At 41.3% G+C, this 13344-nt stretch overlaps 1 protein-coding gene across 3 annotated transcripts; it reads left to right on the forward strand.

The window, feature by feature from the left end:
- Positions 1–1482: 1482 nt before the first annotated feature.
- On the forward strand, positions 1483–8222 carry LOC306766448 (gamma-crystallin M3-like; the record flags this gene model as incomplete). 3 transcript variants are annotated; one of them, XM_079254215.1, is made up of 3 exons in its annotated part: positions 1603–1722; positions 7569–7817; positions 7941–8222. In XM_079254215.1, 3 exons carry the CDS (start codon positions 1603–1605, stop codon positions 8220–8222), a joined length of 651 nt encoding a protein of 216 aa, XP_079110341.1. The 3 variants fall into 3 exon arrangements, with proteins under 3 accessions (XP_079110343.1, XP_079110341.1, XP_079110342.1); XM_079254216.1 differs by lacking the exon at positions 1603–1722 and adding an exon at positions 7474–7482; XM_079254217.1 differs by lacking the exons at positions 7569–7817; positions 7941–8222 and adding an exon at positions 1804–2079 and having other exon boundaries at positions 1483–1722.
- Between the last annotated feature and the right edge of the window lie 5122 nt (positions 8223–13344).

Raw genomic sequence — 13344 nt, forward strand, 5'->3', positions numbered from 1 at the left:
CTTTAAGACTAGGCTGAAGACTTATCTTTTTGATAAGTCCTATAGCTATGGATGGTTAGCATCCCTTAGTTATGCTGCTATAGGTTTAGACTGCTGAGGGACATTTCCTGATACACTGAGCTTCTTTCTTTTTCTCTTTATCTCTTTCTTTTACCCCCCCCCCCATAACAGTGTTGCATCATTAACATGTATGTCTCCTGTCTCAGCAGGTCTCCCTGGCCGGGCTGCCTGTCCTGAGCCGGGTTCTGCCGGAGGTTTCCTTCCTGTTAAAAGGGAGTTTTTTCCTTCCCACTGTTGCCAGTGTGCTTGCTCAGGATGGGAGATTGAGTTGGACTCAACTCAATCTGTTGGTTTCCTTATATAGGCTGTTATGAATTGGCCTTCATTATGTTTTCCCCTCTGTCAGTAAAGCGTCTTGAGATGGCATTGCTGATGATTTGACGCTATATAAATAAAGTTGAATTGAAAAGTAGAAACAAAAAAGTTTTTAATTAGTAATAACCCCATCCAGTCGATATCTATAAGACATACATGATCGCTTTGTGCTCATGGTTTTAATGGTATTTAACCCTTTAAACCAGCTAGATCACCATCGCTTAGAACACCAACAGTCTGACAGGAACGGCGGTGTGTAGCTCTGACGGTCATGTGACCCTCCAGCTAAGAGACCTCTATTTCCACCTGGACATGATGATGAAGACACTTCCTGTCAGACTTTCCACCAATCAGAGAGCTTAAACTGACGGTAACGTCCAATCAGGACGCATTGGTTAATAGGATGTCTTCGTCCGTTCCACAACTGACTTCAATGTTTTATTTCTGTGTTCCAGCATTTAACTGATTGGCTAAAAACAGGAGTTAAAGGGGATTTTAAGCAATATAGTAAAAAAAAAAAAAAGTTCTTGGAAAACATCTCCTGACCTCCTGGCTTCATGGTGAACACTCGATCAATAAATCAGTTCTATAACATCATCAACACATTTTACTGGTGATGAGCTCATTTTTCTGAATTTCTTGCCTCCTAATTCTACAAGACTTCATTCGACCTCATCCGGAAGTTATTCAGTCCGAACTTCTGCATCGGTGTGACGCAACAGACTTTCCTTCCTCCAGTCTGAGAAACGGAAGAGCTGCGTTCTCCTCCTCCTCTCCTGCCTTTGTTCTGCATCGTGATGGCACAAATGAAATTAACAGCGATTGCAGAGCTGCTTATTCATCAGCTTCCAGATGATTTGAATAACAAAACCCTGTTACAGCGCGTATAAAGTATAAAAGCCGCCTGGCAGCCGCAGGTTGTTGGACAGATTCCCACAAACACAGAACATCAAGCATGGGCAAGGTGCGTAGACGGTCGGCCAGGAAACAATCGCTTGTCGGTTCAGAGTCAGCGCTGCAGACACACAATGCAAACAGGAGAGCGGCGGCGCCTGGAGAGAAACGGAGGAAGAACTTTGTTCAGTCTCTTTCTGCTTCTGTTTCCAGATCATCTTCTACGAGGACCGGAACTTCCAGGGCCGCTCTTACGAGTGCATGAGCGACTGCTCCGACATGGCCTCCTACCTGAGCAGGTGTGTGTCCTGCAGGGTGGAGAGTGGCTGCTTCATGGTCTACGAGCGGCCCAGCTACACGGGGAACCAGTTCTTCCTGAGGAGGGGCGAGTACGCCGACTACATGTCTTTGGGCATGAGCGACTCGATCCGGTCGTGCCGTTTAATTCCTCAGGTACACTGTTAAACTGTCCCGTTCCCCCCCCCCCCCCAGCTGTGAAACGTCACCTGATCTGTCTTGTGATGGTCCCAGCAGCACCGAGGATCCTACCGGATCAGGATCTACGAGAGGGAGAACTTCCAAGGCCAGAGTCAGGAGCTGATGGACGACTGCGACAACATCATGGACCGCTACCGCATGAGCGACTGCCAGTCCTGCAACGTGATGGACGGCCACTGGCTGATGTACGAGCAGCCCCACTACCGGGGCCGGATGGTGTACCTGAGCCCGGGGGAGTACAGGAGCGTCAGGGAGATGGGCTTCAGCGGCATGAGGCTCAGCTCCGTCAGGCGCATCACCGATTCCTGTTAAAGTGCAGCAAAACGATGCGTAGCTGAATGAAATTAAACATAAATCATCTCAAATCCAGCTGAATGGGGTTTGTAGTCTTCCTGGAGGGTTTGTACGTTTATATTTGTGCAGCTTAGGGACACATTTCAGCAGTTTTACTCAAAATTCACGTTTTATGTGAACAATAAGACACTAAAACAGCCAAAGTAACTTGTACCTTTATACCACACCGCTGTCTGCTTATGCTACACACACACACACACACACACACACACACAGAAACGCTCCCGCAGGACATTAATATGCAGCAGATTTCATATGAAAACACAGATTTATTTGAGGTTTATAGATATGAAATACCATCGCGGTTCTACCATGTAGGACAAGTAAAGCATCAAGAATAAGAAATCAGCAAAGGTTATATGGATGTAAATACACTTTTATAAGCTCGACAAGAAGCCCTTAGAAAATATTATGGTATTACAGTGATAAGAATTAGTCTTATGATATTTCACCTCTCAAACCTGAACAGACGGGGATAAAAAGGTCATTTCTGGGGACCTGGCCTGAACTGTCGGAGCTGAAGCCTCTAGTTTTGTTTGAGTTGCTCTTTGCACAGGTGATGTTCACATGTTGCACCGAGACATGATAAAGGTTTAGCGCTGCAGCTGCAAAGAAACCGTGCCATTTAGTCTTCACTAGTAACACATAAAGTGACTTTTAGACATCTTAACAAATATCAGAAGTGTTTTCTTCAGTGTGACCCTAAAAGTGTTCAAACAAACCTTGTGGCTGCAGAGATCTCATTCATTCAACACATGTAAAGAATGGACAACGGGGCATAAAACCTCCCGCACAACAGACTCAGGATAGAACGTCTTCAGGTTTTAGAGCTTAAAAATGATCACAGCTGAATGAAATATTCTTCAAAAAGACCATTTAATAATGCATTTTAGTATCATTAATTAATTTAAACACCAATATTTTCACCTTATAATTCTGAGACTGTTAAACTAACGCTTCAACAAGCAGATTTCAGCCGTCCTAACTGTCTTTTGGTCCTCTCAGTTTAACTTCCAATCATCTTCCAAGACATATACGGACCATTTTGAGTTTCAAACACTTGTAATATTAGCTATTTGTGGGATTATATCAGCTAAGGCTATAACAAGCAGGTCTGAACCATTTTTAGCAGTTTTTACTCATTTCCATTCAATTTTCGACCATTTTTACCACATTTAAACAACATTTGAAGCTTCACATTCTGGTTTTAGCTTCATAAATATTTCAGCTAAACCTTCAACAAGCCCATTTCAGCCGTCTTCAACTGTCTTTTGCTCATTTCAGTTTATCTAAAAACCACCGTCTCAACATTTACACTCCAGTTTGAGCTCCAAACTCTTCTGGAAAGCTTCAGATTTACAAAAATTTCCACTGATGTTTCAAGAAGCAGATTTCAAACATCTTTAACTACCTTAGACTTATTTCAGCTCAATTTTCAGCCATTTTAAACACATTTAAATATCTGTTCTTTGCATTAAAGACTTCTTTTCAGTCTTTTGATCACTTCAGCTTTAAGCATTACAGTTCAAACATTTTTGCTAATCTGCAAGAACAGCTTTTTCCACTGCATTATTGTATTATTAACAGCAGGATTTATTCATTATTCATTCATTATTCATGTATTATAAGTTTTTTAACAATTTTTCCTTTCTTGTATGAAACATAATCTATTCTTAATGATCACTTCTAGTCACCATCACCCCTAGAATTGTGCAAAATCTCATTATTGCAATAAAAACTGGTGACAGAAACACTTAAATTAACAAATAAACAATCGCTAGTCAAATATGGCTAAAGAGTTTTTACGCTCTCATGAGGTGATTTTTCAGACGTGTCCATGTTTACACATCACTGGACAAGCCATAGGGGATCACATGACCAGTTTATTTCCGGTAAAGATGCTTCTGGATGACTTTGTTCTGTCTTCCGATGAGGACGGCAGCAAAACTGCTCCAGAGTGTAAAATGTTTCGTGTCTCCATCTTCCTCAAAGCGGATACTCATCAGACAAGATTTTACCAGACTTACGGCTTATAAGCGGACCACCAGTCAGTGGAAACGCCTGCAAATCACGTCTGTACTTTGGAGAAACATGGCTTTTATTTGACTAAAACTGGAACGGAAACACTGCTATTGTTACTTGACTTGCTCTTTGGTTAGGTTTAGGAAAAAGACGGTTTTCCATAAACAGAGATGTTGACAATCCAACTTTTCTGTCTGACTGAGCAGCAACATCATGCAAAAGTCTGAACAACTCATGACTTTAACAGTCACACAGATTTTTACAGAGAAAGTGTTGATTGATTCCATCAACGGGAATATTTTAAATCTATTTATGTCCGTTTGTTTTTTATATCAATCTGTTTTCACAGCGCCATGATGCTGGGCAGCGCCAGCAGATGTGTGAAGCTTGTGAACGGAAACACTGCCCACAGATTTACAAAATGTTAACAAACATGCACAGAACAGATTACTAAGCAGTACTAAAAGTGCTAAACTCAGAAAGCAAACACCAGGCAGGGTCCGTGCGACACAAGGAGAGTACAGCAAAGCAGTGGTGGGTTTAGACTTCACAGATTTATCCGAACTCACAGGACCAATGCCAACTTTGGTGCCATTACTCTGTTAATGCAGACGACATCCAGATATTGCTGCACACTGGAAAGAAATGGGCTAAGAGTCTGCAAAGGACAGCATAGAAAACTTTAAATCAGTTTGTGTACATTAATATGTGACTCAATACAACTGGTATATGAGCTGGTATGAACCAGAACTCCTGCTCTAGTCTGGTTCTAAAGGCTGGATTATGTCTGCAAGCACGACGTAAGAAGCAGCTGTTTCTGCCTGTCAAGCTATCAACAGTAATCAGGTCATTTGCAAACTATCAGGAGTCATTCAGTCATTCTGCAGAGAAAAGCATCAATCACAAACTGTTCAAACAGCCGTCAGTCTTCCCAGGAGAGGTCGTCCCAGCAAGTTCAGCCCAAGATCAGGCTGTGTGAAGCTCAGAAAGCCTGTAAGGAACCCCAGATCTACATCCCAGACCCTCCAGACCTCAGTTAGCACGTTAAAGGTTAAAGCACAGATGTCAAACTCCAGTCCTCAAGGGCCGGTATCCTGCAGGTTTTTGTTGTCTCCATGCTCCAACACACCTGACCAAAATTCATAAAAAGGTTGACGAGAAGCTGCTGGTTCCATCTGATTTGAATCATCTGTGTTGGTAGAGAGAAACAACAAAAACCTGCCGGATACCGGCCCTCGTGGACTGGAGTTTGACACCCCATGGTTAAAGTCAGTCACAGTAAAAGACTGAACAAATGCGGCTTAAAGGCTCACAGGAGAAAACTAGGGATGCACCGATCCATTTTTTGGGGAGTTCCAATCTGATATCGATATCTGAAACCTGAATATCTGCTGATACCAGATCTGTTTAGGTGAACATTATTGTGACTATGGTTATTATTGCTGTTATAACTGTAATATTTCATCAGGTCTCTCACCAATCTCATTCCTGATTGGTTGTATCTCACCAATACAAATATAATAACATTACAGATCCAACAATTTCAAGTTTTATTCTGATTTGGCACATTTTACCTAAATACAACTATAAATGTGTGGTTTTGAAACAAAGATTTGGCTCTTAGTGTCACAAGAAATGTCACATTTTTTACATTCAAGGCATTTATTTCTTTAAAACATGTCCGAAGCATGTCATCAAACACATCTGCGCTGGTATTGAGCCAATACCGATATCGGTATTGGTGCATCCCTAGAGAAAAAGGACATGGCAGCACGGTTTAGGTTGGTCAAGCTGTGGAACCAGTTCCGTCTTGGTCCTGGCTGGTCTAAGGAACCTTTAACCTCACTACACTGTCGACATGAACAGTCATTTCATGTCATTTCATGGTGCTGTTTGGTCTGAACACATACATAAATGCTGGTCAGACACGGCTGGATTGTTTGGTTCACTCCATCATGTGAAGATTGCAACCAATGGGTTTTTAACCCTTTAAGGTCCTGGCCGACTGTTTGGTAGATTTATTGTGGAACAGACCTGCCTGAACATCTCTACCAGCCGTTTTGGGAAAGTTAAACCCAAACTAAGTGTTTGTTATAACACTACTGTTTCGCTGTTGTTACATTAACTTCTTTTTAGCATCTCAACCATCTGCTAAAATATGTTTATTCTGCTTATTCTTGTCCAAAACAAACAAAAAAATAATAATTTTCTCAGAGAACAATACACCAGCAGAAGGTTACAGAACCAGTCCACCCAATGTTTTGCATGCTTTATAATCACATCTTTATAACAGGGATGTGTGGTGTACTACAAAATGGCGACTTTCCACCTCCAACATCTGGTAGTCCATGGTCCTTCTCAGCGATAACTTGTTGCAGGTTATGATGTTTCAGAGTAAAATGCAAGAAAAGGTCTGTACTTTGTGTTTTATCTTTAAAAATCCTCACTTTGCCTCTCATGGACGGACTTCCTGCCTGAAGGAGCCGCTCTGCTGCAGATTAACCAGGTTTCCAAGCAGCAAGCATCAAAAAGCATCGAAAAGTTGTGTTTTTAGGAAGAGAGGTGAATTTTCTCCAATGACGATTTTCATGGATGCAAAAATCTTCATAAAAAGTTGGTAAATAGAACTTGTGAACATGTTATTTTCCTATTAACAGAAGGTAACTAAAGTCCAATATGGAGATGAACGCCTCATTCCAGCTGTCAAGCACGGTGGTGGAAGCATGATGATCTGGGCTCTGCAGCTACAGGACCCACACACGATGCATTCAGTTTTTCTTTGTTGCGCCATGACATGAAAACTTTTACTTTCGTTCAGCCCTTTCTACATAACGTTTTACTGGTATAACTGGTCAGCGGTATTAGTTATATAAACAGATCATTGACCAGTTTGATTCAGTCATATCTGAATTATCTTATTAAACTTGATGTTAGTATAACGATCCATGTAATTATGCAGGTAAAGCAGACACGTCCTTACACACACATGGTTGTATACGTGCAAATGAAACGGCCCATCGTGAAACTTTAACACTGCTTTTCACTGCAGCGAGCACAAAGAGTCCCAGCTGATACATCTGCTGCTGTCACCCACCTGTAACCCCATAGGAGAGTCACTGCAGTTGGCACTGCACCAGATGCATACACTGTGGAATAATAACCATTTACAGAGCGATTTAACAAACATTATAGCCCTGCATGCCATGGTGCTGAGTAAGATATTTAAAACAATGGCTCCATAGATCATTTACTCATCATGATGAGTATAAAAGTGGCACAGCTTGCCTGGCTAAAGTACCAGTGCAATCAGGGATAGGATTGACCACCAAAATGGGGAGAGTAAGAGAGCCTTTTCATTGTAATTCATCGTAGCTAAAAGCAGCTCAATCTTGACCCGATCATGTGTGAAACTTCTTGTTTTTTAGATCATCTTCTACGAGGACAAGAACTTCCAGGGTCGCTCCTACGAGACCAGCAGCGACTGCGCTGAGCTCACCTCCTACCTGAGCCGCTGCAACTCCTGCAGGGTGGAGAGCGGCTGCTTCATGGTCTACGAACGTCCGAACTTCATGGGCCACCAGATGCTGGCGAGGAGAGGGGAGTACCCCGACAACCAGCGGCTGATGGGGATGAGCATGAGCGACTGCATCCGTTCCTGTCGCATGATCCCCATGGTAACAATGCGTCATGTTAAGACATCTGTGTTGTGCCTTATTTTGTAGTTTCATACAAACCAGCAAACTGAACTGGAATACTGCAGAGAGGTGGTGATTCCTGACATGCCTGTTGTCTCACAGCACAGAGGTCCGTTCAGGATGAGGATCTACGAGAGGGAAAACTACGGCGGTCAGATGAACGAGCTGATGGAAGACTGCGACAACATCCAAGATCGTTTCCGCATGTCCGACTGCCAGTCGGTTAACGTGATGGAAGGCCACTGGCTGATGTTCGAGCAGCCCCACTACAGAGGCAGGATGCTGTACCTGAGGCCCGGCGAGTACCGGAGCATGAGAGACATGGGAATGGGTCCCATGGACATGAGGATCGGATCCATCAGACGTATCATGGAGTCTTGTTAGGTGGAACGGAATGTGATCAATAAATGTTAATAAATAGTTCATATGAACAAGAAATATTTTCATTTATGAGTTTTTTATGGCAACATAAGAATAAAAAAAGATCAAATTGCATGAACTATCAGCATTCAGCTTGTTTTCTTTGCTAAAAATACATTTTAATCCATGGAAAAGTTTAAAAAGCGAATGAGAACATGAGAAAAAGACAACATTTCTAAAAGCTGCAGGATTGTGTACAAGTTTCCTTGTGTTTTCATGGGGGTATCTGAACATTTAGGGTGTGCTAGCTGCTCAGTATGGAAGAAAACAAGACTGAGGAAATCCGCGTTTTCCTGACCATAAAAAAACCACCTGGTCTTTACGTTAAATTTTGCTACGAAGCTGAATAAAGTTCCAAAGTTAATGACTGAAAACAGAGTTTGGTATAAAAGTAAAGGTTTAAAGTTTTGCGCTTGACGAAGGACCATCGCAGGTTTTTGGGCCTACAACCTTCTCATAAAAAACTTTTTTGTTTTAGCTTGAAAAACTAAAAATGAGTCATTTTGTACAGGTAAAAGGTCATGTGATCAACAAATTATATTTTTCAACCTATTTTTTAATGAGTCATTAATTTGTTGATTTGGTCAACTCACCCATCAGAACTCCAAATAGCTTGCAGTCATTCCAGAAACAGGCAGTGCTTTCTCTGTGGGGGTGGTGTCTTCCTAAGAATGGGAGGATTTTGCTAAAGTGTCTTCTGATTGGTCGATTCCTGCAGGCTTGGTATGGGGGCTGGGTGAGGGAAGGTGACGGCTGAAAGTGCACAACTCATTTTGCCAGGCTGGAGGTTACAATAACTAAAAACATCCGATAACACGGGAAGATCACGAAACACGAAAATCCCTAAAATTCCGTCGCTGGATCCTCAAAAAGCAGGTGAGTACCATGACAGATTGACACAACAATGTGTGTTATCATTTACAGAGTAGTTCCAAAGATTTTGCTTTAATCACACACTCCTTACAGTTACCCATGGCGAAGCGGCTTATTGCTTTTCTTTGTACACGATGTGGAAATGCGGCAGCTGTGTGTGTGTAACATTCCTGATTGGTTGTAGAAGCTACACACCGATATTGTTGCCCAGTAAAAGAGCTGTTAGCTCCCTTAGCTTCCTTTATCCCTTTGCAAACCGCTCAAATCGGTACTAAAATCCAGTCAAACAATGGATGCAAATACAATATTGTCATCTGAAGGTTTTGCTTACTGTTTCAGAATAATACTTCCATTTTAAGTGTTAAAACAGCTTTTGCTTTTGTCAGTTTCCTTTGACCATGTAAGGAAATTTAGCACCAAAAACTACATGTTCCACTTTTCTGCGATTTGAGAGACATTTTTGACATGATCGGTTTTAAACTCTGCAGACATTGTATTGACGTAAGACCACTGCAGTGGAGAACAGTATAAATAATGACAGTAAGGAGTCCCCGGACAGGTCCCTGGGGCATGCCACTGGCAGTAGGAGAGGGCTGAAAAGGGAAAGATACTTGTACAAGATGGATAAACTGATGCTGGTTTTTGTTTTTCTGTGATTTGATTGGGAAAAGGCAAGGTAAGTTTATTTGTATATTAGTATATTTGTGTACCAGGGCATTCAAAGTGCTTTTACATGAAGCATTAGCAGCATCATAACCAGGTGCAGAAGAAGCATTATAAAATAAAAAATATATGAAGAGAAACTAAATTAAAACATGTGATGTGTTCAGACCTCTTCAATCCTGGTTAAAACTAGCAACAGCAGCCAAAGTTCCTCCCAAAGTTGTTTTGGAATCATAGAAGATCATAAACCTGCAACTTTGGTTCATTTTTCTGTCTGATTCCGTTTGCTCCTTGCTGATCTTTTCGTAGGACATGCATGCTTTGCTCATGCAAAGTCTGACTTGATAAAACAGCAGTGGGGGCAAGAACAACCTAATCTGCAATGAGATGCAGGGTAAAGGAAGGAGAGTCTGGCACATGTAGCGGTGCAAAAACTGGCACTTGGTGAAAAATGGCAGTATTTAAAAAGAAAGGGGAAGCTAAAGCTAAAGGCTAAAATGGGGAACAGTCCTCAGCAGGTGTCACTTTAATCCTCACATTTGCAGCCAATCACGAAAATACAGTCTCTTAGCACCACTAAGTGCCTACTGTCCTACTGCTGAAAGGCCAGGCGGTCTGCAGAAGGGTACCAAACTATTAAAAGACCTAGTCCAGCATTCAGTGATGTTATTTCAGTTTTACCCAAACAGAAGTGAATTGTAGCGACATAAAGAAATGCAGTCCTACAGCATTTAATTTAATGGGGAAAAGTCAACAACTGTGGTAATTAGAGGTAAATAAGAACTGCTGTCTGCTGAGGCGTGCAAACCCCTGACTGACAGCTCTCAGCGTTGCTCAAATGAAACACACAACGAGCAAACAGATGTTTATCTGAGTTAAAGCAACGTTTTCCAGCGTGACGCAGATATCTGGTCAACCTCCAGCTGAGGAAGAAGTTACAAACATGCTTTCTTTACCTGGCTGCGTGGCCTAAGTTCAGTTCGGACCGGTTTATCCGTCATAAATGTTAAATGTCTGTCAAATCTTGGAACAGCTGTCTTTAACTTTGAATTTCCCCTCGGGGGTGACTAAACTATCTTTGATTTGATTGATTTGATTTGACCTGAACTGCTGCTTTGGCTTCTTTTGTTGCCAGGTCTGCTGTTGTGCCACATTTTAGCTTCACTCTGGACACAATTAATCCACTTTTATTCATTTATTTCTCTTTGCTTCCAAGCAGTTTTAGAGAACAGCCCATGTTCAGTTAATTCTGGTAATTCTGGTGTAAGAAAAAAGACTTTCCAGACAGAACTAATAGCTTAGGCTAAGGCTAATCTGTTACAGCAGCCCCTTTTATTATGTTCAATAGTAAGGGGGGTTGATTTTTCATTTTTCCTTTTAATTTCATGCGACATTCTCAATCTTAAACTTTTATCCTTTTACTTCAGATCAAAATCCTGTTTAAAAGATGTGCATATTTATATATTTTACACTTAATAGTTAATAAATCATCATAAATTGCAGCAAGCACATATGTTCCTGGTACTGGGTTGGACCCCTTTTTACCTTCAGGGCCGACGTTATGATTGGTATTGGTGTTGGAAACATCCCTTAGATTTTGCTGCAGATTTGTCGACAACACATCCTTGATGAGAACCTCCCATTCCACCACATCCCAAAGCCGCTCTGTAGCAACAATTCCCAACATGGGCTCCCCAAAGACCAAAGGAGGTCCCTGGAGCCTTGACTGTTCTGAGCCGGTGGGAATAAAATTAAGGCCATGTCCACAGAGACGGGATGAGTGTACCAATTAGGTTTTTTTCTCAGTTTGATTTTGTTACATCACAAGACAGGAATGGAGTGAGACAGAATGCATCGATGGTGAGAAGCTAGCTAAAGAACTATACAAAGTGTTGGGTCAGGACTGTATGTGTTATAGGTTATATATCCAGTAAGTCCGACTTGTCCCAACCATCTTCCATTTTGCAAACAGCTGACAGTGACCGTGTGACTCTGCTGTCTCTCTCTCCAGGTAGAGCTAGCGCTTCTGGCTAGTAGGCTACAAGCTAGCAGCATGCTAACGGTGGTTGTGACGTCAGTTGGAACACCAGTAGCAAAAAAAAGAGAGGGCAGAGATATTTTAGAGTGAAAGTTTAAGTCACAAAGAAGTTATTTTCTTAATTTCTACTAAGTGATATAACTACTAAGACACACGTCGAGTGATTTTGTCAGGTGACAGAATCAGTGCCTCCAGGTAGATGAGATGCAGGTGGTCTTTACCAGAATCGTTCACATAACTGAAAGAACATAACTAAAACGACTAGTAAAAACCACCTGCATTTCATCTACCTGGAGGCTCTGATTTAAAATGTAAGCAGTCATACAAGGAAATACTGAAGGCTTTATCTGACCTTCACATAAGATTGTACAGATTTAAAAAGACTATCATTTTTGGAGGAAACAAAATAATAAAAAATAGATCAAAATGATGTGTTTTTAAAACAAAATGATGGTGACATGTTACCAAATTTGTCCCATTGCAACAATCTGAAGGTAGATCTTTTTTGTTACTTTTTTTATTATTACTGCTTGTAATTATATCTTTTAATGAATACATTTTCCTTCCAGCTTTCATTCAGGTAATCAATTTAACAAGTTAATTTCTTATCACCACTTAATATATCTTACTATAAACATCTGCTTGAGCACCTATCTGCTAAATAACATTAAAGATTGCACATTAATATTAAAATAATAATAAAAGAGTAAGTCTTCAAGTGGCCAAACACAGATGCCAAAATAAAACCTGCTCCTGTTTTAGTGTCTGGACCTGTGCCAGTATAAGAAACTTCCTAATTATTCAACAAAAATGTAATAAAATAATATTTATTCATACATAAACATGCATGTCTGATATTGGGTGTTCACGTGTCAGTTCACGTTGCTTCTTTCTCTCTGTTCCGACCTTTGCTGTGTTGTCTTTGGTGTTACGCTGACAGCTCTCTACCATTCATCTCTGAACCCTGACGCTCCCAATACCACATAAATTTAGACATTTTTCTAACTCAGAGTTCACAACATCAATAAATTCAGGTTCCTATTTGCTGCAGTAAAGGGGCCAAAAGATCTTCACAAAACTTCACAGCTTCAGTCCCAGCTAACAGAGACTCTCTGATGTATTTTTCATCATTTGCCACCTGTTTGAAGGAAATGTTGACGGCTGTCATTTGGAAGCTTCTCTTTACTTTTTGTTTGGCAACAATGCCACACATGTAGAGAACATGCATTTCTACAACAGTGTCGGATAATAACCCTTTAGAGCCCTGGCAGGTCATTAGCTTTTCTATGGCGTGTTGCTGGCTCAGGGTTTTCAACAATAGAGTCAAACAGACTTTTTTTTACGTCGAGCAAGTATAAAAGTACGAACAAGCAGCGGCAGGAGTGCACAGCAACCACAGCTCAGTCCTGAGGAGCAACCAGAAGACCGCAGACATGGGAAAGGTGCGTAACCAGGAGATATTATCTCATCAGGAAGGTAGAATTTAAAGATGTTCACTGAAAAGTCTACTTG

Source organism: Telmatherina bonti, assembly GCF_933228915.1.
Source record: "Telmatherina bonti genome assembly, chromosome: 15".
Taxonomy (NCBI): domain Eukaryota; kingdom Metazoa; phylum Chordata; class Actinopteri; order Atheriniformes; family Telmatherinidae; genus Telmatherina; species Telmatherina bonti.